Source organism: Octopus bimaculoides, chromosome 4 (genome assembly GCF_046866305.1).
Source record: "Octopus bimaculoides isolate indiv1 chromosome 4, ASM4686630v1, whole genome shotgun sequence".
NCBI lineage: Eukaryota > Metazoa > Mollusca > Cephalopoda > Octopoda > Octopodidae > Octopus > Octopus bimaculoides.
In genome coordinates, this window is record NC_142931.1 from 38,329,445 (window position 1) to 38,355,348 (window position 25,904).

At 32.2% G+C, this 25,904-nt stretch overlaps 1 protein-coding gene across 1 annotated transcript in view; it reads left to right on the top strand.

Moving 5' to 3' along the window:
* LOC106878598 (E3 SUMO-protein ligase PIAS2) overlaps positions 1-25,904 on the top strand; it is a 116,861-nt gene that overhangs the window by 39,462 nt on the left and 51,495 nt on the right. The window contains exons 3-4 of the mRNA XM_014927858.3: positions 3,466-3,522; positions 20,129-20,235. Coding sequence (XP_014783344.1) covers positions 3,466-3,522; positions 20,129-20,235 — 164 coding nt within the window. The remainder of the gene's footprint in view (positions 1-3,465; positions 3,523-20,128; positions 20,236-25,904) is intronic.

Below are 25,904 nucleotides of genomic sequence, written 5' to 3' on the forward strand. Positions count from 1 at the left end.
CACCAACACCACTTGACAACTGGTGTTGGCTTGTTTTATGTTCAGCAGAAGAGACTAATAGAATAAGTACCAGGCGTGAAAAATATGTACTGAGGTTGATTTGTTCGACTAAGCTCTTCAGTGGGGTGCTCAGCATGTCAGCAGTCCAATGACTGAAAGAAGTAAAAGATACTTTCTCTTAAATTCATTGCAAATCAAATCCAGACAAGAGTTCTGAATATTGTTGTAGTAAATATCTCTTGCTTTCTGAGAAGGTTTCTTTAATTTCTTCATTTTCGCTTTAAATATATTGACATGTGTTGTCTGATCTCAGTTTACTATTTATTGAAAGAACAAAGCTTAAATAGTATGAAAAATTTAAACTTACATTTTTTATTAAACTTTATTAGATTGTCTTATTTAAAGTTTGCTTTAGATTCTATATATGAAGCCCATTTGCATTCACCTCAACATGCGGTCTTACAAATTCTTAAATATTTCTAAATTTAAGCCCTTCATATTTCTTTCTCACTTTTTACACAACATTCCAGAAACTTCATTTCTGAAGTAAGACAAAAGTCAAAAGTGAATAATAAATTTTTATTTATATGATGTTTGTTGAGAAGGATTTAGCACAAATTTAAATTAAGATTTTTTTTTTTCAATTATATTCTTGTGGGCGTTCATTATTTCACAAATGTTTCATTTCCTTACAGTTGTTTGTAGTCAAATGATATATTTTTCTCTACATTACTTTGTTCAATCGATTTTGTTGAAAGGAAACACGAAACTTGCTACATTGTAAAATTCTCCCTTCCCTAAATAAGCTATAACCTTATTTTGAAAGCATCTGCAAAAATTTATCAAGTGTGTATCAATACTTCTTAAAAACGAACAAAAACAGAAAAAATAGTAATGTTATTCGATTTGTTATTAAATATTTCCTCCCTTGTTTCTTAATCAATGTAAAAATGCTCCTTATTCAAATATATAGTAAATATTTTGGCTAATTTCAATTTCTGTATTGTGTCTATTGAAACATAGGTGCTTTTGATGAACTCATTATTTTTATTATTGTCAACTAAATTTTTTTAAAAGATTCTGGTTATAACATTAAGCCTGTTTTAGACTTTATGATGTTTGTGTGTATGCATATACATGTATGTATAATTATGTTTGTGTATGTGTGCAGTTGTGCATGTGTGCTAATATATATATATACATATACATTTTGGTGTGTGCATATATATTTGTGTCCAATTTTTTAAAAAATAATGTAAAAGTTATGAATATTATCTAAATATCAACAACTATCAGAATGTTGGATGAAATTTGTTAAAAGTTCTGATAACTTTTGCATAAATCATCATAGCTGCTTTTAGATTTCTTGTGGTGGTGCAATGAAAACTCAGACACATTTTTTAGAAATCTCTTTGAAGATGAAAACATAGCATTTAAAATATAGCAAATACATTGGGAGAATTGTCCTTGTCTAGCAATTGATTCGATTTGAGACTTGAAACTGAAGCAATTACTTCATGGAAGAGCTACTCTAAACCAATTAATAAACGCAAAAAAACTGTCAAATTCACTTTGAATTTATTTGATAAGGTGTCAAAAGTTTTGTTAGTCAACTATGATGTGGTCACTGACACAGTTCCACTACAAGTGTTTGGAAGTTTGTTATAAAGATTAACAAACTTTCTAAGTATTTCAGTGGAAATGTATCAGTGACCAGCTTGCAGTTGTGTGATGAAAATTTTGGCACTAGTTTTGTGTTACAAAATAGCTAATGTTGCTAATTGAAAATGTACTTATGTATAAAAGTATACCTAATTAATATCTAAGTTACTCTGTGCTGTTAAGTTCATTTATCCATTGTCTGTCTGTGTCTATCTCATTGTCAGCCAGTTACATTCATATTCCAAGTTGTAGAAAGGGCATCCAACTGTGAAAACACTCCAACAATATGCAGTTGCTAGCATGGAGTAAAATATATAAAATAGTATTAAACGTTTTAAAAATAACTTTATATTAACTGTTTGGCTATAAGTATATAATATGCCAGTTATTGATATTTCTATTATTATAAAGATTTTGTGAGTTTATTCTTTTATTGATTTTTAATCAAATGAATAGTCATTTACATTAAGTCCATTGTTTTACTTTTCACTAAAGAATAAAAGGCAAAAAATCACTCAGAATGGTATTTGAACTCAGAACATACAGGAGTGTAATTAAATAAATACTAATTTTTACCAATCTACCATTCTCATAAAACTATATCTTTTTTACCATGATTTGTGTAATTTTCTTATCTCTATTTTCATCATTAATATTGGAAATTACTTTTAAGTATTTGTATTTATTACTATTTTCTACATTGGATCATTTAAGAGTTTTTTGTGTTCACACACACATATCTACTAATAATTGTAAAATATTGTTTAATTCCTATCTTTCTCATTAAAAAAAATATATATATTGATATAAGGAAATCAGTTGATTTTATTTCAATGTAAAAGTGTATTTGGATTATATATGTTTAGTTGATAACCTTTCTATATCTAGTATCAGCATATTGGTAATCAATATTTCTGCTAGTTGAAAACTGTTCTCAATATTTTCTGGCTCTATTGATCCAAAATGTATCTAAAATATTCTAGAGAAATTCCAATGCTGTTTCTTATTAAATTGAAAATTGTATTAACTATTTTATCATATATTCTGATCAGTTGTTGTAATATGATTAATATTAAACTTGTTAATTTATGACTAATGCTTTATTTAAAGAAAGTTTAATAGGATTTTTCTTTGTGATTAGCCATCAATTAAATAATTAAAAAAAAAATTGCTTTTTATCTACTCACATCTAATCCTCTGTTGTTTGGTTTTCAAATCTATTACCTCTGTCTTGGGATCATGTAACTTATCTGAAGTTAGTGACTAAAAGTTCAAAGATTATCTGGTCTTGGATTCTATATGCAAGATGCCAGTTCAAGGATTTTTACAAGGAAAATATTTGCAAATATTTTTGTTCAGATTGGTGGTTCAGTTAATGCATTAAAATATAACATCTTATTTAGAACAAAAACTTTTGTGGGTATATAAACTTGTGGGGTCTTCTAATCTCAAGAGACTAAATGATTTAGAACCAAACAACAGTTTGTAAAATACATGTAGAAAAGTCAAAATTTAGTCTACTAAGTTGAAATTAGTAATAAACATTGGTTTAAGAATTGTTATTTCTACAGGGTGTCCTGAAAATCTAAGAGACATTGATGTAAATGATGGTTAACTTTGTTATGTGTAAAGTATATTGTCCATAATGAAAAAAAACCCCCAAAAAGCTTTGCTTAGTGAGATGGATCAGCATTTTCAGGACAGCCTATAGTTTAATAAATAATTGGCAAACATAATTCAACCCCTCCTTTCCTCTATCTATCTCTTTTCCCTCCTTTTTCTTTCTTTTTTTTATTATTCAAGACAACTTCCTATTTTGACTGATTATTCATCTGTTGGGAACTCCATCTCTGGTGTGAGGTAAGATATTTGACTGATATATATGAATGTATGTGCAGATGTGTGGATGTGTGTGTTTGTGTATGTAATGGATGTTTGTATGTATGCATGTATGTACATTCATACATATAAAATATATGTGTGTGTATGTGTGTATTTATTATTCAGGTAACTGTACTGTTTGTGTCTATATATTAGAAGATATGTGGAGGTTGATAGTAAAAACAAACTTGAATCACTGAAGTCTTCAAATGGCCTATATTAAAAACAATCATTTTGCTACCAAACTATTTAGATGTAAAGATTTATGTTTGCAAAAACTTGTACTTTATTTTCCATGTCATATCCTGCCTCTATATTTTCATTGCTTGTTTTGAATTTGTATAATCTTTTCAAGTAATGTTAATGATATATTTGTAGTGAGTTGTGGTCACTAATGTGTATTTCATTAAACATGAACTTGAATTTAGAACAAAGCACTTTGATTTCAAATTTATTTCTAATTGATTGTACACTAACACACTTCTTGTCAAAGGAAGCTTCAGTTATTAAGAATTGAATTTCACTTACATGCTTTTGGCTGCTTCAAATTGTTACTGTTTTGCTAATGTACTTATTACTTTTGCATGCAATATGAACACATTCTAACTTAACTTTGCATGCCATAGTATGTGCCCTTTGAAAATTTAAATTCTTTACAAAAAAAGAGAAAAAGGTTTCTTCCATTCATATAGATGTACTAACCACATTTTTCGTTGTTGTTCTTTACAACACACATCACATACATACATATATATACATATATGCAGAAACACATACATATGAAATGTAAAACCAAGACATAGACCCCCAAGCTGCGTCGCTGACTACCTGTCAAGGAGTAACTAACTGTAACTTTGCACAAGAATTGATACAGGGTAGAGGGGATTCTAGGTCTGCTGCATAGGACAACCTCTCTCGTCCTGGTGGCAGAACATTATATTATGGTATGTATCTAGGCCACATTGTAAAACAAACCTAACAAAGTTAACTATGTGTACTAGATGGCATGGTGTTATGGCCAGCGGTGAGATGCAGTATGATCCATCCAAACCATGCCAGTATGTATATGTGGGTGGGGTAAAAATTTAAAATAAAGTGGTGGCAGCAGTGGTGGTATATTCAGCATACAAGACAATAATTTCTCTATTATAGTTTCAATTCTCAGAAATATATATTTATATTTTGTTTCAAACTTTTTGCTGTCTCCCTGCATGAAATACTACCTTCCCGTCTAATTAAGAATTCATTTTTGTAACATCTCAGCAATCTTGAATGTCACGACTCCATATACTTTATTTTGGTATTTTGGATGTTATCTTTACTTTCAAATATATACTGATATAAACTATGGTTGCCTATTCTTCTGACTACTACCACTCAGTTGTATAAATGGTTCCATAGAAAGAGTTCTCTGCTGTCAAAGATTAAATCCATACTTTTTACAATCTGAAACAAAAAAAGAAAAAAAATCCAGCATCAAACATTTTAAGTCTGTTTACTCTGCTAAAGTGGGATTTAGATTTGCATATCCTCTATTTTGAATACATCATAGTTCCCATTACGAGGAAGTGTTTTATGAAATGAGTATCTTTCGTATTGCCAACCCTTTCAGTCACCTGTTATTACATGTTGATATACAGTGTACTTCTAAAACTGGCATACATACCTAAAGCACCTTAATTCAAAAGTAAAAGATCTGTTTCATGAATAATGTCGGTAATATATAGTAAATTGATTATTAGTATGTAGTTATCCTTTATTTTTTACTTGTTTAAGTCAGTGGAAGGACATCAGACAAATTAACGACAGTTCTTATTATTTTTAAGTTTGGTACTTTCTATCAAACCTTTTTGCTGAGCTGTTAATTTATTGGAACATAAACAAACTAACAGCAGTTGTCCAGCACTGGTGGGGGACAAACACACACACATATGACAGACTTCTTTCAGTTTCCATCTACCAAATCATCCACTCACAAGGCTTGGGGCTATAGTAGAAGACACTTGCCCAAGGTGCCACGCAATGGGGCTGAACCCAGAACCATGTGGTTGGGAAACAAACCTCTTAATACACAGCTTCACCTTTGCCTATGCAAGTATTTGGAATTTTAGAAATTCAAGATATTGGATATTTCTCTAACTCTTTTACTTGTTTCAGTCATTTGACTGTCCAACTATCGGTCTCTTTTGCCGAAACACTGAGTTACGTGGATATAAACACACCAACATCAGTTGTCAAGCGATGTTGGTGGGGAATAACACAGATACGCAAATACATACATATATATGATAGGCTTCCTTCAGTTTCCGTCTACCAAATTCACTCACAAGGCTTTGGTCAGCCCGAGGCTATAGTAGAAGACACTTACCAAAGGTGCCAAGCAGTGGAACTGAACCCAGAACCATGTGGTTAGGAAGCAAGCTTCTTACCACACAGCCACTCTTGCGCCTATTTCTGTAACAATTTTATCCCAAATTTAGCTTTAGTATTTTATTTTTAATATGAAATTTTATTGTTTTGTAGTAGGTATAGAACTAAATAAATCCCTATCCTTTGGAACCCAAACTTAAGTTCTTTTAGTAAAATGATTTTACTAAAATTTCATTTCATGAATAATCTGTATAAAACATGAAATGTAAACAAATATTGATTTTGTTTCTAATATTAAGTCCAGCGTTGATCAGTAAATTAGTGCAACTTTTAATGAAAAATATAATCACTATTTTGAAAATATTTAAATCTAATTTGTACTGTACTTTTTCTTGGAGAGCTTCCAAAAAGAAACATTTTGATATCTTATTTATGAAATTTGGATGAATCATCATCATCATCATTTAACATCCGCTATCCATGCTGGCATGGGTTGGATGGTTTGACCAGGGCTGGAAGGCTGCACCAGACTCCTGTCTGATTTGGCATGGTTTTCTACAGCGGGATGTCATTCCTAATGCCAACCACTCTGATAGTGTAATGGCTGCTTTTACGTGCCACTTGCACAGGTGCCATTTGCTTGACACCAGTATCTATCACGGCTGCGATTTTGCCCGGCTTGATGAGTTTTTTCAAGCACAACATAATGCCAAAGGTCTCGGTCATTGCCTCTATGAGGCCCAGGAAATATGACAATTTGAATGGTCAGTATATTGGTCGAAATTTTGCCTAATTGGCCTAAATGAAGAACAACTAGCCATATCTGTGATGTTATATCTTTGAAACTGAGGTGATAGACATTTTCAAATTACACAAATTAATAGTTGCCTAATTTTTTTCAGGTTCTTGAAAGTGAAATGGGGTGGGGGCAATTTTTTAAATATTTATGTAAAGCCTATTTTGTTACATGTAACAAACGGTCGATTTTGTGGTGTTTTTGGATGTAGCTAAATCCAAAAGTACAAACCACAGGGATTTGAATTTTGGCATATTTGTAGTAGGTATAGAACTAAATATATCCTAAGATTTTTGGACATGATACCAGTTCAATAAAAATGGTGGGGTTTTGAATCAGGGCACCCACATAAGTTGGATTTTCTCCATTTTGGCAGGAATTTTCCCAATTTTTTCTCACCATGGCCTTGGAAATGGGGGGGGGGGGTTAATTTTTTTTTTCATGCATCCTCCTGACCAATTTTGGCATAATTTTTTTTAGCATTATGCACTTAAAAATGATAGGAGAAACCCTTTTTGGTAAAAAAAAAAATTTTTTTTTTTTCCAAAATATTTTCAGGCAAAAAGGTGTGTGATTTAAGGGAGATTTAGCTGTTGCTTCTAGCACATTCTGTGACCACCTGGTACCTGTCTCAGAATTGTATGTAAACCTAGATTGAAAAAAAAAAAAACAAAATGTAAAAACTAATTCCTTGTTTTAGCATTAAAAACAACTGTAACTCTCAGCAAGCTCGTTAGTAGTGGGAAGAGAGAGAGAAAAAGAAAGAAAACGACAAAAACATTATCGGCAGTTACTTGCGAAAATGTAAAAACTACCACAAATTATCTGGCTGTATTCAAAATGGGGGGAAATAAATATCACATCAGACTTTATTATCCTACAAAATAATATTCATTGCACAATATAATTTGTATTGACAAAATTTGACAAATATTTCTCAGAGAAAAAAAAAAAAATTACATGCACAAGAATATCTGCTACGTAAAATTTGGACATCGCTTGACACATGTTAAAAAAACATTCTCAGTATGATGATTCCATGCTAATTGTGTAGCTCAATTTAGTGCTTTTTTTTTTCTTTTTCTTTTTTTGTCCATTTCTTGAAATTCTGACCCAAAATCAATATTTGAAGCCTTGGATTCATGTTCCATTTGACTTCTTGCCATGCAGGAATATGTACGTTTGACAAGTAGCATCAGTATGCATTAATCGTTTATAGGCAGGGCAGGATGGTAGTACCACCCTCTTTATTGACTTCATGCTTTTTCGTCATATCGTAGCCAGATTTGACAATGGTCATATTAAAATTTTTTTTTGTTATGATATAAAATCTTGAAAAAAATATGTTCTAAGTGAAAATTAATGATGAAATTTTCACTTTTATATATTTTATAATGATAATCTGACCCCATTGATTCTTATATCAAAATAAAGCAAAAGCAGTCTTCTTCATGACTATGATTTTTAAGGCAAGACTAATCCCTCAGACGTAGGAAAACACTCCTAAATTGAAGATGCTCTCACTCAGCAGGAATAAAACCCAGGCAAACCAAATGTGGCATACATCAAGATTAATGTTCTGTCGAAAAACATAATATTCAAATCTCCACATTATCTCTTCACATGATCAACAAGGCAAACATACTCTTCTTTTGGGTCAGTTTTTCTACCAAACTATCAAAGATGATATGCTCTAACTTTGAATGCCAACAGATTGGGATACAGACTGGATGCTGAATCAAAGACATTGATGAAATTAGCCTATCTTTCATTGTGGGGTCACTCGTAGCCATATGCAGTTCAAGCGTTTTTGACCCCTGTATAGTAGCTTTCAAGTGTCTCTGGAAGATGAACAAATGAAGTGTATCTAATAACACTAGAACAGCATCTAGACAAGTATCAAAGTAACACACATGCAAAATTTCAGCTTATTACAGCCGTTATTCTTGGAGGTGTGACCTAAAGATTGCTGCTCATAGTCAAAAATGTCATTTTGAGAAAAATGCAAAAAACGCTGGAAATAGTTGATCTTACAACAATGCCCAACTACACAAGAATAATGTCCACATTTTAGTGAAATATTTGCAGTTTTGCACAGTCAGTAATGCCCAGATGCATATCCTTTGCTATTTTTCTGAGATTTTGCTATCTGAAACCTGGGGTACTAGTTACAATAACACTTTAGCTCATTGAAATAGAATGAGGGCTACCATTTGGCAGAAAAAAGGGTGGGGGACAAACTCTGTGAATGGATTGAACTACCAGGGTGATTGAGGGACCCTGTCATAATATGTGTCAGATTTTGATCAAAACTATATGAGAAGCAAGTTCACATCCAGAACTTTCAAATGCTTGATAATTTTCTATGGAAAAAAAAAATGCAGTTTGACATGAAAATGATCAAGCAAGAAGTGTTTATGTGTGTTCAAACTGTGCTTGTATCCTGTCTACAGTGATACCTAATAATAGATAGAAGCAGCAATTATTATAAAAAAGAAAGACTGAAAATATATATTTAAATTTTAAAAACTATATTTTAAGTAAATAATGACTCACTGGATATGCAGCAATATTTCTGTACACACAGTAATGTCAAAGTTAAATAATGAAATTAACTAGTGCGTTTAAATATTTATTTAAACTATTTAATATATATTATAAACACATTTTTATCATTTTTTAAAACTATTTTAAATACTCAAGCTTTCCACTTTATCAAATCTTTGATGCAATGCCTTGAGACTATAACTTATAAATATCAGGCCATAAATAATCTCTAATCCAGTAGAAATTATGAATAACTTTCGGGTTTATTTTTGTATCTCAGTATGCAGTGATAAATGCTTTCATTTCTTTCTCATTCATGATATAGTATCTATATAAACAGCAAATTGGCAGATATTGGAACATTGGGGAGATTGTCTCATGCTATTTGTTCTGTCTGTGCATTCTGAGTTCAAATTGTACTGAAGTCAATTTTAGGATCAGTGAAAAAAGTATCAATCAGACTGGATGCCTTGCAGTTTTTATTCTGGTTCTGTATTCTGAATTAAAATCTTGCAATAGATTATTCGGGTGGTAAGCCCAATTTAACATCACCATTGTAGGATAAGTGTGAAAGGCTGGATATGGCTAGTTTAAACATAAGACAGGTAGAATATTTTGGCCAGATATGGCCAGTTTAAAAACTAAAGGGTTAAAAGTGTACCTCAGTTAAATATATTTGAATTTAAATATCTTTCAGTATAAAACCTATGTTATTGTTAATTGTGAGTGTTCACTATTTGCTAATATAAATCACCAAAACTACCCATATATAATATCGGAGAAAAGTTAATGACAGTTAACTTTGTATTGGCTAATTTTTTTTTATTGTTCAGTTTCAACAACAATGACTTGCATAAACTAACTAAATATTTCAGAATAAAACTGCAAGATATGTCAAAATGAAAGTACAATAAACATTTTCTCATTGCACATAACTAGTTAGAACACAGAACAGTTCCTTATGGCATATATTCTTTATTTTAAGATTGAGATTTATATTCTTGTTATTTGGATTTCTAAAATAATTAATGATTTCCCTTCTAGAATTCAAGTGTGGAATCTCAATAACATTGTTATGGTTATACTTACTTAAATATTAAAACATTCATGTTAAAGAGAATAATCATGATGCTAATGACATCACAATGATAATGAAATCATAGAAACATTAAGTCAAAATTAGGCAGTTAGTGATAAATATTTCAGCAAGGAGAGAGATAGTGAAGGTTGGTTAAATCAAGATGTGAATATGTAAAAAAAAAAATTTATGAAGATAATTCTCATTCTTATTGCTTTTATTTCTATTTTATGTGCTGGCAGTTGTTGGGTGGGTTTGCAAAACAATATTTACTTTTGTCTCAAATCTATTATCTTAGGTTAATACAAAAGGCTAAGCTTTCTAATATGGTAGGATCTCACATATGTAATAAAGTGAATTGAAAACTTTTATTAAGTGAGATTATCAAAGCAAATATTAAACAGGAACTCCTAGTATTAAAAAAAAAAAAAAATATTAAAAGGGGTTAAAAAAGTGGTGGTGATGATGACTACAATAAGATAAACTGAACATAATTTTTGAACAATATAGACAATTGGAGTGAATCCAGACTTTAAAGCCAACAAGTGAAAACAATGAACATGTTTGCTCTCATTAAACCTTTTCAGTCAGTAAAAGATATTTCACTCAGTGGCAAGACTGAAGAGTGATCGATATATTATCATCATCATTTTAACATAGATTTTTCCATGCTTGCATGAGACAGACTTTCTACAACTGGATGCTCTTCTTATAGCCAATCCTCAATTGTTCCTACACAAGATAATACTTCTTTGTGACTTGGCATGTTTTCATGGAAGATTGAAAATGAATGACACCACTTGTATGGCAGTCACATTTATTTACAACTATCACACAATGTCAAAGCAGAAGCACAAACAAATGCATATATATGTATATACATAGCTTTTTTTCAGTTTAAGTTCACCAAATCCACTCATAAAGTTTTGTTTAGCCTGGGACTATAGAAAATACTTGCCCATGCTGACATTTGCTTAGGAAGCAAACTTCTATACCATACAATCATATTTTTGCCTGTTATTCAACACAAACACACACACCACACAGAGGTATGGTCAATTCCCAACCATGTGGTTTTAGGTTCAGTCTTACTACCTGGCAACTTGAGCTAATGTCCTCTACCATGCCCTCAGATTACCCAAAGCCTTGTGAGTGAATTTTGTAGATGGAAACTGAAGGAAGCCCACCATATATATTTGTGTACATGTGTGTGTGTTTCCTTGTTTTAACATTGTGATAGTTGTAAATGAGCAATATTGTCATACAAGTAGTGTCTGTCATGTCCAATCTTCTGTGACATGTCCAGCTATAGGGAAATTTTACTTTGCTTGCAGACTGGAAAGGCATTTGTCTCAATAAATTCCATCTGACCCATTCAACGAGTATGGAAAAGTAGACACTAAAGCAATGATGATCTCATACATATATCAATGTGCTGGTGCCACGTAAAAAGCGCTAGTGCTGATGTCATATAAAGGCACCAGTACACTCTGTCAAGTGGTTGGCATTTAGGAAGGGTGTCTAGCTGTAGAAACTCTATCAAAACAGACATTTAAAACCTGATGCAGCTCTCTGGCTTATCAAACTCCTGTCAAACTATCCACCCATGTCAGCATGGAAAATGAATGTTTAGTGAGGATGATGATGATGATATATTTATATACATAAGCATATATATATATATATATATATATTAGTGTGTTTGTTAGCTTGATGCGTGATGCGAAACCAGTTCTCACTTTATGTTGAAAGAACGAAAATCTTATTTTGTACAAAATTGTATAATATCTTTATTATTATGACTCTAATATACTCCTTAATCTTGTAAAACAATTTTTTTAAAAATCTTTTCTCTTTCTATGTGTGTGTATATATATATATATATATATATATATATATATACTTGGTGTGCCTGTCAGTGCAGGTGCCACTTAAAAGCACCCAGTTCACACTGTAAAGTGGTTGGCATTTAGAAGGGCATCCAGCTGTAAAAACCATGCCAAAACTGACCTCACCTGTGCTTGTGCCACATAAAAAGCACTAAGTCCACTCTGCTGAGTGGTTGGTGTTAGGAAGGGCATCCAGGTGTAAAAATCTTGCCAAAACTGACAGAAGTCTGGTGCAGGCTTCTGCCTGGCCAGCTCTTGTCAAACCATCCCACCCATGCCACCATGGAAGGCGGATGTTAAACGATGATATATATATATATATATATATATATATATATATATATATATATATATATATATATATATATATAGGCACACTCATGTGTGTCACTCCTTGGCTTGATATCTCCAATAGTTGTAATTATCATCATCATGCAAGTGATGCTCTTCATTTCCAGTCTTCTGTGAGGAATGGATGAATGGCTTGTGAGAGTTAGCAACTTTGGGATGAATTCAGTGTGTAAATAGGGAGCCACCAGGCCTCAAGACTCAACCCTCTTTTATTTATAATAGTCATCTTGGCCATAAAAGAGGAGTTTTAAGACTGGGTGCCCCAGTAGGACTAGAGGAAAAATTCCAGTTATGGAAGCAAAACCTGGAATGTTTGAGCTTCAAAGTTAACTTAGCAAAGATCAAAGTCTTAGTAAATAAGAAAACAGAAAGGACATTGATACCGTGAAAGAAAAGTCCTTGCTTGATAGAAAAAGAGTGGGTAAAAATTTGATACAGTGCAATTTATGGACCAAACTATGGACATAAGCAGGTTAACAGAGAAAGCAAACTTTGTATGTGGTAAAAAAGCAGGAAACTCTAAGTGCACATGGAAAATAGATACTCTCAAATTACTCAGGAGGGTTTCTAGAGGTAACAAAAGCTTTCTGTTTACTAAGTGACCTAATTAGCTGTGGTGCAGGATGATTTCAAAGATAGTTACTAGAATAGCTTCAAGGGTCTATTACCTCTGTTAGTAGCTAAAGGTTTCTCTCTCAGATTGAAAAGCAGACAGTATGATACCTGAATATGAACTGGACCTTGAATGCAGAGGACCTGTGGAGACTAGAAAGAAAGAAAGAAAGAAAGCATGCTCTGCTGGAAGTGTATTGTCTGTGGATGATCAATGCAGAAGAAATGTGTTGTTGAAAGAAAAACTGGGTGTGAGAAGAATCAGATGTAGTGTGTGAGAGAGAAGACTGTGTTGGTTTAGGCATGTGATGTATATGCATGAGGATAGTTGTATAAAGAAGTGTTGTTCATTTACAGTAGATGAAACCTGTGTAAGAATACCCAGGCCAACATGGGATGAGGTGGTGAAGATTAATCCCAGGATGCTGAAACTCATGAAAGTGATGATAAAAGGATTGATTGGCAATATTCAGCACTCAAGAAAACCTGTCCAGACAGCATGTTGTGATTGAGGCTTTCTGATCATATTATGTATACATACAATTAAGCTCTTGCCAACATTAAAACTCCTGTTTCTCCCTTCTTACTAGTCCTACTAGAGCACCCAGTCTTAAAACTCCTCTCCTTGAACTTTTCCTATTGACAGCCACTCCTTATGCTTACTAATGATTACTTCATACCCTTCTTGGTATCCATCTCTTTTCCCTATTTGTAACCTTTAAACCCACTCCTCATCACCCTGTCCTTAATCCTCTATTGTATCATCTGTATTATTCTATTGCTGTGAGAAATGAAAGCAGAACCTGTTACTATACACCACACTATATTGCTATCTCTACTGCCAGTCACTACTCTACTACTTCCAGTCAGCATCTGTCTCTCATCTTTATCATCTCTGCCCAATGTTTATATCCATTTCTCACTCTCCTCCCACACTTTTACAACCTTTACTCATCACTGTATCCATGCATTCTTCTATACATCTCTTGGACATGTTACCATGTATGTTCTAGACTATTGACACTTCTGTATTTATCTCTCTTTGGGCACTACACTGGCCTCTACTATCCACCTATGTAAAATGTGTGCTCTGTTGTTGTGCTGGTACCATGAAAATAGCACCCAGTACACTCAGTAAAGTGGTTAGTATAAAGGGCATCCAGCTGTAGATACCATACCACAACTGAAAACTGGCATGCTGGAGCAAAATGGAGTCCTCTGATCCATTGAATCGCTGTCAAAATATTCAATGCAATGGAAATAAACTGAGATGGAGGAGGAGTGTGTGTGTAAACACATATGCACACATCATCATCATCAACATTTAACATCCATTTTCCATGCTGGCATGGGTTGGACGGTTTGACTGAGGTCTGGAGTGCCAGCAGCTGCACCAGGCTCCAATCTGATCTGGCAGTGTTTCTACAGCTGGATACCCTTCCTAACGCCAACCACTCCCAAGGGTGTAGTGGGTGCCTGTTTACGTGCCACCAGCACAGGAGCCAATCAGGCAGGCCTGGCATCGATCACGTTTGGATGGTGCTTTTTATATGCCATCAGCACAAGAGTCAGTCAGCGGGTACTGGCATTGGCCACGATTGGTTGGTGCTTTTTACGTGCTGCCAGCATGGGAGCCAGTCAGGTGGACCTGGCATTGACCACGTTCAGATAGTGCTTTTTATGTGCCACCAGCACAGGAGCCAGTCAGGGAGCACTGACCCCAGCTATGATATTGGCTTTACTTGATTCAACAGGTCTTCTCAAGCATATCATTTAGTCCTATGCATCAGAGGTATTTTTAACAGAGCCGGACATGCATGGCTGTGATCTCACTTTAGTTGCTGGGTCTTCTCAATCACAGCATATCTCCAAAGGTCCCAGTCTCCTGTCATTGCCTTTGTGAGGCCCAATGTTCGAAGGTCATGTTTCACCACCTCATGTCTTCCTGGGTCTACCTTTTCCACAGGTTCCTTCTACAGTTAGGGAGTGGCACTTCCTTACACAGCTGTCTTCATTCATACATAACACATAGCCACACCAGCGCAGTCGCCTCTCTTGCACACCACATTTTATGCTTTTTATGCCCAACTTTTCTCTCAGGGCATTTACACTCTGTGTATGTGCACTGACATTACACATCCAGCAGATCATACTAGCTTCATTTCTTTCAAGCCTACGCATGTCCTCAGCATTCACGGCCCATGTTTCACACATGCATCATACTGTCTACTTTTCACCCTGAGCGAGAGGCCCTTAGTTTCCAGCAGAAGTAGGAGCTCCTTGAACTTTGCCCAGGCTATTCTTACTCTAGTCGCTACACTCTCAAAGCAACCACCCCCACTACAGACTCGGTCACCTAGGTAGCAAGAGCTATTAATTACTTCTAGTTTCTCCCCCTGGCATGTGATGGAATCTGTTTTTTTGTACATCTTCAGTGTTTATTTCCCCAGTGCATCTGCCACCCACAAAAACTATTTTCCCGGTATTTAAAAGTCAGACATGAGTTAAAGGATTATATGGTCTCCTTTTGCCTTATGTAGTCTACCAATGTCATTCTCTCACTACTTCTCATCTATTCATGTTACATATCAGCTTTCCTCTATATGTCAGTTAATGCTACCGGTACTAATGTCATCTTAGAAATTGCATTTAACTCATTTCCTCACCAACTGTTGCATAGCCTGTAAATTTTCTATTTAGTTTCACCATGGTTGCAGTCCAATGACTGAAGCGAGTAAAAGAGTAAATTAGCAAATAAGCCGAATCTTGGGAAAATAAAGGCAATGCAGTTTTGAGTACATTACCTAACATTAGCTCTTATAAATTGACAGACCAGATAAATGGGCCCAACATTTTTGTGCAAGAAAGATGGATGATCTGTCACAGGAAATGTGTGTGTTTGTAGATCTATTCATGCATAGGTGCATGGATATATACATATATACTTTCTTTTATCTTGATATTTAGATTTTTTTAATAGAATTTTAGATAACATTCTTATTCTTTTCATAGCTCATGAAAATTATTCTGTCACCTTTAGTTTAAGCATCAGTAGGTTTTTGTCTTCAAGGTTGAATTTGTCCTTCTATATACAGCACATGTAATCACAGGCTACAGACAAAGTATTATAACATATGAGATTCAATGCTTGCAAAAAAAATGTTTGTATAATAATCTACCGTGGAATATGTTGCAATCAGTGTCCGGTCCAATTTGTTGGAGTGAGAGTTAATATAGTGTCTGAGCCACTGAATAGTCACATGCAATGAAAAACAAAACTGTTTCATTTGTGAAAACTTACATTAATGAGGGGATATATGTTTGGTATTTTAAAGCTGACTTAGGAAGTCAGTACAAAGTGCTGTGTGTGTGTGTGCATGTGTGTCATGATCATCAATTTAATATTCATATCTTTGTTTTTGTTTTTTTTTTTCAATCCTTAGAACATCAGTGAATTCTGTCCATGATTTTCTCAAAAGTTTTCTCTATGCCCACATTGCAGTCTTATCTGTTAGATAATGTGTTTATTAATGTCCATGTTGCAGTTCCATGTAGTAGAATGGACTATACATATCATTTCAGTAATCTTTTTCTAAGTTAATTTTTTTTACATATTTTACTTCAAACCTTCCTCTAGTTTCTACTTCACATTTCCTGTTCTTTTTTTATTGTCTACATCCCAGGTGTATTAAACTTTGGTGTCTGTTTAAATGAATTTTCTTCTCTGGTAATATACATTTGCAGTAACTGTGTTTTCTTGCTAAATACTACTGATTTTGTTTACTTTACCTTTATTCTCATACCACAGGTCAGTCCTTTGTCTTTTACCTTTCTGCAGTAGCATTGGCTGCATATATAAGTTTGTTGATGTTCATATTGATACATCTTGGCAGGTCGTCTGAGTGCATAGATTAAATTGGCTAGAGAATAGTACATTATTTTGCCTGGCTTCCTAATTTTAAATTCTGAAGCATTTCTCCTTTTAGTTTTTATCATTGCTGTTTGTACCCAATACATTTTGATAATTATTTGAAGGTCTTTATCTCATACTTCAAGTTTTGATACACATTCAGTCCTCTTTGCATGTTTTGTTCTGCATATGTATTGGTATAGTCTTTATGCTTAGAACATTCTTGATAAAAAATCACTTTGCAGTTGACTTATTTCTTAATTTATTCTTGATGTAATTTTATTGCATGCATGTGCGTGCACATGCACATGCACACACATGCATATCTTAAGCTGATGTTAATTTACATTTTGGTTAAAAAAATTTTTTTTTTTAATCTTTAATTAAAAATCCCTTGTAATGTTTGTGGTACACCAAGTTACAGGAGCTCCCTTGTCTTTCTTGTTGTCAGAAATACATTGGAATATATAATCCAGGATGCTATTCTTCACAATTGTAATACAAAATGAAAAGTAAATGAATCCTAGCAAATAATCTTTCCTAATAATCCCAGTATAAAACATAGAAAAGGATTTTACTGTAATAGTAGTAGCATTTATGCATTGGGTTTCAAAATTTAGACCTTGGATTTGGCCTTGAAGTTGTATATTCAGTGTAGAGAATTTACTACATGGATTGCAGTTGGTCCATATGATGAATCATCTGAACAGTTTGATATGTGCTTTATTTAAAGATAAACGTTATGATTTCTCCCTATGATGTTTATTTGCTTATAACTTTAAAACTTAATTTTGTCTCTTCAACTTTTTAAATCATTTCTATCTGGTACAAGTGTGAACAGGGAGTGGAGAATAAGTATATATAGTACATGTAAGTGTTTTGGCAAGATAAAATGTATAGTTTGTGATAATTTAGCTTTTGAAATGTAGTGTAAAGCAAAAGAATCAGATAATATAATACTCTTTCATATTTAATTGGAGAGGACACACTGGAGAAGTAATTTAGGTATTGGTGAAAATGCTTTTCCTAAGTACATTATTAGCATAAAATTAAATAACTACAAGCAGAAATTGGATCAAGGTTGTAAGAATATTACATGGAAAAATGAGCAAAATTATTTATACTAGTCAAAAATGAAAGCAGCACACTTTTAAAAAAATTATATGTAATAAAAATGATTAAGTAAGAAATTGTTTTCTTTTGTTTTGTCCCCTGCCTCCGGGGGGGGGGGGGGTTAAGGAAAATGCATCATGAAGAAAACACACACACACACACACTCTCTCTCTCTCTCTCTCTCTCATACACACACTCACGCAACTAAATTAAACTGCTTCAGTGAAACTTCAGTCTAGACAACATTGTGCAACCCCTGTTATTTTCATGTTTAATTCCTATTTGAGTATTACCTAGTGCAAGTCAGATGGTGCAAATGTTAGAGTACTGAACTTGATACTTCACAGTATTTAGTTTGAACTAGTCTGAATTCATATTCTACAATCAATAGAATACCTACCAGTGTTATATTGGTTTATATATATATATATATATATATATATATATATACACACATACACGTGTATATATAATGTTAAATTGGATGTCATTTTAGAGCAAGTCTGAAAGTAACAACGGAAAATTTTGCTGATGGGGGGATGGGGGGTACTCAGTACTGAGAGAAGAGTCAAGTTAATTATAAAATTCATGTTAATTAAGATTTCAAGTTTTACCTCATAGCTTAGTCATCCAATCTCATTTGCCGAAGCTTTTTGTTTTCTGTAATAAAACTTGAAGGCAGGGTTTCATGTTTGGCATTGATATATTTTTCATCAAGAATAAACTTTCAACAGGTTGCTTTATTGGTATCAGTATCCGGTGCTTTACTTCATGAAAGGAGCAAATGTAAATGTTAAATTAAGGTTATTTGAAAGCTAGTTTAAGATTTAACAACAGAACATTTACTGATGGTGGTAATGGTCTGACTCATTACTGAAAGTCAAATTTATTGTAAAATTTGTATTGGTTGCAACTTGTAAATTTCATCTGACAGTTTAGTCACCCAGACTGGTTGGATTTTCTGTTGAGTGAAACTAAAAATTCCAGTCAACATGAATTTTACAATGTATTCTTTTTGAATCTTTGTTATTATCTTTTGGTGAATGTTGTTTCTATGTACATATACAAATTATAACTCATTACTCTAAATTATTTTTAAAATAACTTAACTTTAAAATTTAGACAATTGTAGGTTAGAGTTTTTTTAGATTAAGCTTTTTTTTTTTTTCATTTAGATATGTTATGCGATATGGTGGGGAGTGGCCTGCTAAACATTGATACACTTAAAATTTTATGATAAAAATTATTTTAAAATCTTTCTATTTAGCAAATCTTCATTGAAAATTGATTATTGAATACAAAGTATCTAAATTTTTTCGTTGGTAACTATGATAATGGAAAAAGAAAGGTTTTATTGATCTATGTTGTGTGCAAAATAGCTATATCAATCAAATCACTTAGATAAAATGATAATAGTTGATTTATATAATCACAAAATTATTTCAGGTAGTATTAAATATAAACTTGTGAAATTACTAAGGTCTCATGTGTATGTATTTACATTAACAAAATATTTTGTTCTTTCATTTAATATGTACTAAGTTAGTTCTTGATAACATTGTTTCTGATAATGTTTCTATTGATTCATTTAACATTCTTCTATAGAAATATCTCAGTAAAACAAAAACTTAGTTTGCATAAAATTAATTTGTTTTCACATAGAAATTTCGCATGATAGGCTTAAGGATCATATTTTCTTTCATCATGGACTTGATTTTATAAAATATCATACAGAAAAACAGAGAGAAAGGATTATATATATTCAATTTGTATTTTGTCTTATTCTTGTACCAAAATTATTTTATCTAAATGATTTGAAAATTTTCTTTTAAACTAGTTTGACATTCTTAATTATGTTTGCCTGTGTCCATATTAAACAAAGCAAAAGAAAAATAACAGTTCTTATACTTTACTTTCAGACGCCGATTTCCTAGCAGAAATACTAGCCCAAACCAAAATGCCACGTCTCAACCCAGTTCTGACTCTGGTTCGTCATCAAGCAATTTTCAGGGGAAACAAAGTTCTTGTAAGTTAAAATTTTAAACGTTTATTATCCTCAGGTTTTTCTACTTATTCTTCCTGGAGAGCTTGGAAGAACTCTTTTGCAGGTATAATGGTAATAGTATTTAATTTATTTTTTATCTTCTCTAGAGTTGACAATTTCAGCCTTACCAATTGAAAAGATTGAAGTGCACTGGGTTATTATATATAAAATATTTTATTTGGTAAAAAAAAAAAAACTCTGAAAGCTATAAATTAGTACATTATAATGAATTAATTATACTAATTTCACATGATACAAGCTACATCTGTATTTTTATGCTAAGTTTAGTATGAATTGATTAGGTTAGTAACTGACCTTTTTTATTTCTAATTATACTGCATTCCAATCAACACTCTTCAATCATCTCCAGATGCTATATTTCTAAAGTAGATGGAGAAACAAAAATTGAAAACTAGCACCTAAAGTGCAATCTAGATGCAGCATCTTTACTTTAGATAATGTTGGTTTTGTAACATAGCATACAGGCTTCCCCCAAAAGATGAAAAGGAAGGTTGACTGGTAGGATTCAAACTCTGAATGGAAGGGACATAACTAAATGCTGCAAGTTATTTAGCCCAGCACTAACATTAGAAGCCTCTCTACTGTTCTTGTTTTAGATATTATTAAAACATTTGATGTATAAATTTATATTGATGTATTTGTCCTTCTTTTTGTCACAATGGTTATTATTTCATATAACATGGATTGTTTAACTTAAAGACATTACTATTAATAATACCTACATGAGCCATTTAGTCTCATAAAAAGCATTTCTTTAAGATGCCTGCCAATTGTAGGTGTCACTCACAGAAAATCTCATGTTTTAAGTAAACTGAGAAATGTGGAAATATGCTGCTCAAGGCACAGGCATGGCTCAGTGGTTAAGAAGTTTAATCACAACTATATGGTTTCAGGTTCAGCCCCACTGCATGGTATCTTGGGCATTTTCTACCCTGGCCTCAGATTGACCAAAACCTTGTGAGTGAAATTTTAAGGGTGGAAGGTGTGTGATAGTCCATCATGGGTTCCATTTCTGTTTCTGGATAATAGTTTTAACTTGTCATTTAGTTTAACACTACCTGTGGTCCTCAAGTGTTTTAATGAACTTCCCCAGCAAGTATTCAAGCCAGGCCTCTAGTTCTTCCTCCTTTCCTTCAATTCTCTGAGAGGCTCTAGGTGCTGCCCTTCTCTTACTAAAACTATTAAATAAAAAAGGAAAAAAGGAACATATTTAAATGGTTGCAATGAATGTAAACCCTCACACTATGGGTATTTGTTTATTTTATTCATTCAGGAATTTTGTGGTACATATTAACTAATATACAGGTTGCAGAGTTTAAGATGTTAAATTAGGATTTTCTGTTCAGGAAAATTTTAAAATTTTACTACACTATTTAAATTACTTATTGAACACTATTTAATCAATAGATATTTGTTATTTGCATATTTAACTAATTTAATAAAATATTGATTGATTTTTTACGCTTCATGAATATGATTTTCAGTGTCATGTTTATGTACCCTTTTTTTCTCTCTCTTTTTTTAATAATAAAAAAAAATTACTACTGTCTCATGTAGTAACTCTACATTTGGTTTGATTTCAGCTTAATAGCCAGCTAATTCCCACTAACAATGAAATTGTTCTGTATTAACCATCATCATCTCTCTTTACAATTTTTCTGCTTATTCATTGCTGCAACTCAATGGTAATTCCCTGCTTGGTAGATCATTTCATAAAACTAACAATTTTTCATTATTTTATTTGTTTTTTCATGAAAATAATTCAAATGCCAAACAAAACAAAAAAATTAATAAAATGGAATAAAATAATAAAAAAGCACAAATGGAATGATTAAATTCAATTGAAATAATGTCAACATTGCAGGATGTTTCTTAGATTAATCCATATTTTATTTATATACATCATTTTATCATTATTCTCATTCTAGTATGTTTTTGTATTTTTTGTGAAAGCAAAAAATTTCAAAACAAAATAAGCTCAACTTAAATTGTAATCAAATGGTTTACAGCTGTATAGTGTGGAAAATGTTAATCTTTTATGTAGAAAATCAAGACATAAGTGTGGTGATGTTCATCTACTTCAAAGATAGATTATCATTTTTGAAAATTGTTTTTGATAAAGGGTGCCTCCCTCTTTTAGTACCACAAAAGCAATCTAACATCAAGAAGTTGAATTTAGAATTGAATGCCAAATTTAGGTACATCAACGACATGTTAGTTGCTGAACAACAAAACTTGTTTCACTTGGTTATAGCTAATCAATGATTCCCAATTTAGATGTCATGAGGCAAACTCTAATGTTTGAAATAGGATTATATTTTAATTGTTCACCAGTAAAATGAGATTTGTGGTCACTTCAATGTCATTTTAATTTTTTTTTTTTTTTTTCTCTTTATACATCAGTTATCTCATTTTGTTTTTATATTGGCTTGAATTGGGTGGTTTTTAAAAGTTCATGATATTTGTATGAGTTGTTAGATTATTTTCTATCAGACTAACTCCTTAAGCTGTACTGTCATCAAAGTGTTTGAGTTAGACAGTAACTAAACATCTTAGGTAACTATATGCCATATGTCATCAAAATTACTGAAATGCAGTTTCTGATAATATTTCATGAGTAAAATAGAAAATGGATATTCACAGGGGAAATAGTGTTTCCTTTGTGGCTATTGATAGCCACATAATCAGATTAGAGATTCAACTGTCAAGACAGTTTTAAAGTTGATCTGTTAATAGAATGTGTGTCAAGAGAAATAACTACTGAATTCAAAAATAAGGCCTTTATAGATTTTCTTCATATAAATACTTTTTTGATTGATATTAATATTTTGATGTGAGATGTCAAATATTGAATTCTCCGTACAAGTCTATATTGGAAAAAAGAGCCAGTAAGGGATCCTATTAGAAATAACAACAAAATCTCCTTCAAAATCACACCCTACTTACTGTCTTGAGAAAGGAAAGAATACATTGGACAATGCAGTACTATATACTCCTAAAAAATAGAATAGCCATTGACAACTGGAATGCATTTGATGATTGGGCTTTTCAATCATTTTAAATTGGCTAAAGACAACAATGTAGAAAAGCATAAACCAAAATATTATTGACATTTTTTTAACTTCATGTGAATGAGTGAAACAGATTGCTTGTTAGAGTAATGAATTTTACTACTGGATACTCTTCTTTACTCTAGCCACTTGACCATGAAGTAAGAGTGAACACTTTGTTCAATTAAACAAACTGGAGCATGCAGAAATATGTTCTGTTGCACAGTATAAATAAGAGATGTCTATCAGTTCCATAATAAGTGTTCAGTTTGATTAATTGAACAATCAGCTTGTTGAATTATTTGCAAGTGGCTGAATATTCCACAGATACATGTACCTTTAATGTAATTCTTAGGCAGAGTCAGCATGACACAGTGTGCAACAAGTGGAATTACTGAAATAAAACGCCATTAATAAACTAATGATTTATTGAAATAATTGTCAGAAATGCATTATATATGCACATCAATCTCTCCAGTTTACTTGAACCCTAATAATAGTGGGTGTTTAGGCAGTATAATTGTGGACAGTTAATGACAGTACTCTTGCTAATGAAATCCCAATAGACCTCTCTATTTCAAAGTACAAAGATATTGTACATAAGAAATTTACATCTTCCTGTATACAGGGTTTGCTTAAAAAAAACCAAGAGGTATATTCTTTGTGTACTGGAAAGATAGTAAATAAATGTTCTGATACTTAACTGGTGAGAAAACTAAAGGAAGCCTTTAAGTGAAATGAATGCTGCATTTGTATAGCAGGTGTGTTTTCTCACTATAAAGACTGGAAAACTATGAGTAGAGATGCAGCTATACATAAATTATACTATATAACATATCTCTATAGCAAAATTGGTGGTAATTAAATATTTTTGTAAAGTATCACTTGAAGAAAAAAAATCGTTACTCTCAGAGCTGTATTGATACAGTACAAACCTATAGGTTAAAGAGTTGAAGTGTTGAAAATTTTTTATTCTGGTCTTTTAAAATAGGAATTGGAAAACAAGTTCAGTGTATCACCTTTCTATACGCCATCCAGATTACCTAATAAATGTAGTAACTTGAAAGATTCAGGATGGAAGAAGAAATTGTATCCCCTTTTTTACTGATCTATGATACATTTTTGAATAAGCATATCACTATTTGTTCAAATTATTCTTACATAATATAGTAGTCTTTACACAGTCTAAATTAGCTAGTCATTGTACACTTATCATGTGTCCACATGTCAAAAGCTATAGCAACAGCAATTTTTGACTTTGAAACTGTCACGTGACTATATTCCACAGAAGCTCAAAAAATATATATAATTATTATATTTCCATTCCATAAACTTTACAACCGGAATGAAATTGAGAGAAAATGCAAAGAAAAGGACTTTATTAAGAAATTCAAACCCACTCTTAACAAACAATGATTAAATTTATCTTACTTGGGGTTTAAAAATCTTATCCCTATAACTAAAACACAAAAAATCTCTCAAATGTCATCATTTCTAAAAATAAACTTGGCATCATTTCTAAAAATAGCCAAACACCTACTGGGGTTTTAAAATCTTATCCCTATAACCAAAACACAAAAAATCTCTCAAATGTCATCATTTCTAAAAATAAACTTGGCATCAATTCTAAAAATAGCCAAACACATACTGCTGCTGTTCAAAGGAATAGGTATAAAAGATAGAAAACCAGCCAGTCTATTACAGTCTGTCGGATACTCACCATGATCAAATACCACAAGGTATTGAAAATACGTATTCGCCTTTATATATTTAATCCTTTATATTGAACACTCAATATTTCATATATTCAATAAGACATACTCCATATATTCAATAAGACATTCAGTACTTCATTTCATTGTACCATCCATTTTTATATTATATATTATATATTCCATATTCTATATCCCACATTAATTTTACAAGAATATAAATAAAACATAAAAAACAGACAGAGTTGGAACTCTTTTAAATAAAATAATATATATATATATATATATATATATATATATACACACACACATATATATATATATATATATATATATATATATATATATATATATATATATATATATATATATATATACACACACACATATATATATATATATATATATATAAAGACAAGTTCTGCATCATAAATCTTTTGATAACATAACCTTGTCCTTTAGCTATTATTGGTATTAAGAAGAGCATCCAGCCATAGAAACCATACCCAAAAAATGAACTATGTGTACAAGTTCTGTTCCTCCAACTCATCTAGGAGAACACTAACTCTAAATAAGCAGAAATAAAAGATGATGTTGATTGTCCTACAGCAATCCTTGGACACCTGTAGGTCATGAAGTTGCTGCCTGATGTTCATCTCCAACTTACACTCATCTCATCATTATTCATTTTTCTTCTTTCTTTCTTTCTTTCTTTTTTTACTTTGCAGCATGGTATGATATAATTAATTGAAAAAAGAAACATTTTGATCTTTTTAGACCTTTATAGACACTTCTAGTTAAAAATGCACTTATGTCAATGATTTTGATCCTGCTGTTTAGAACTGTATCTATGCTTAGTAAATGTTTT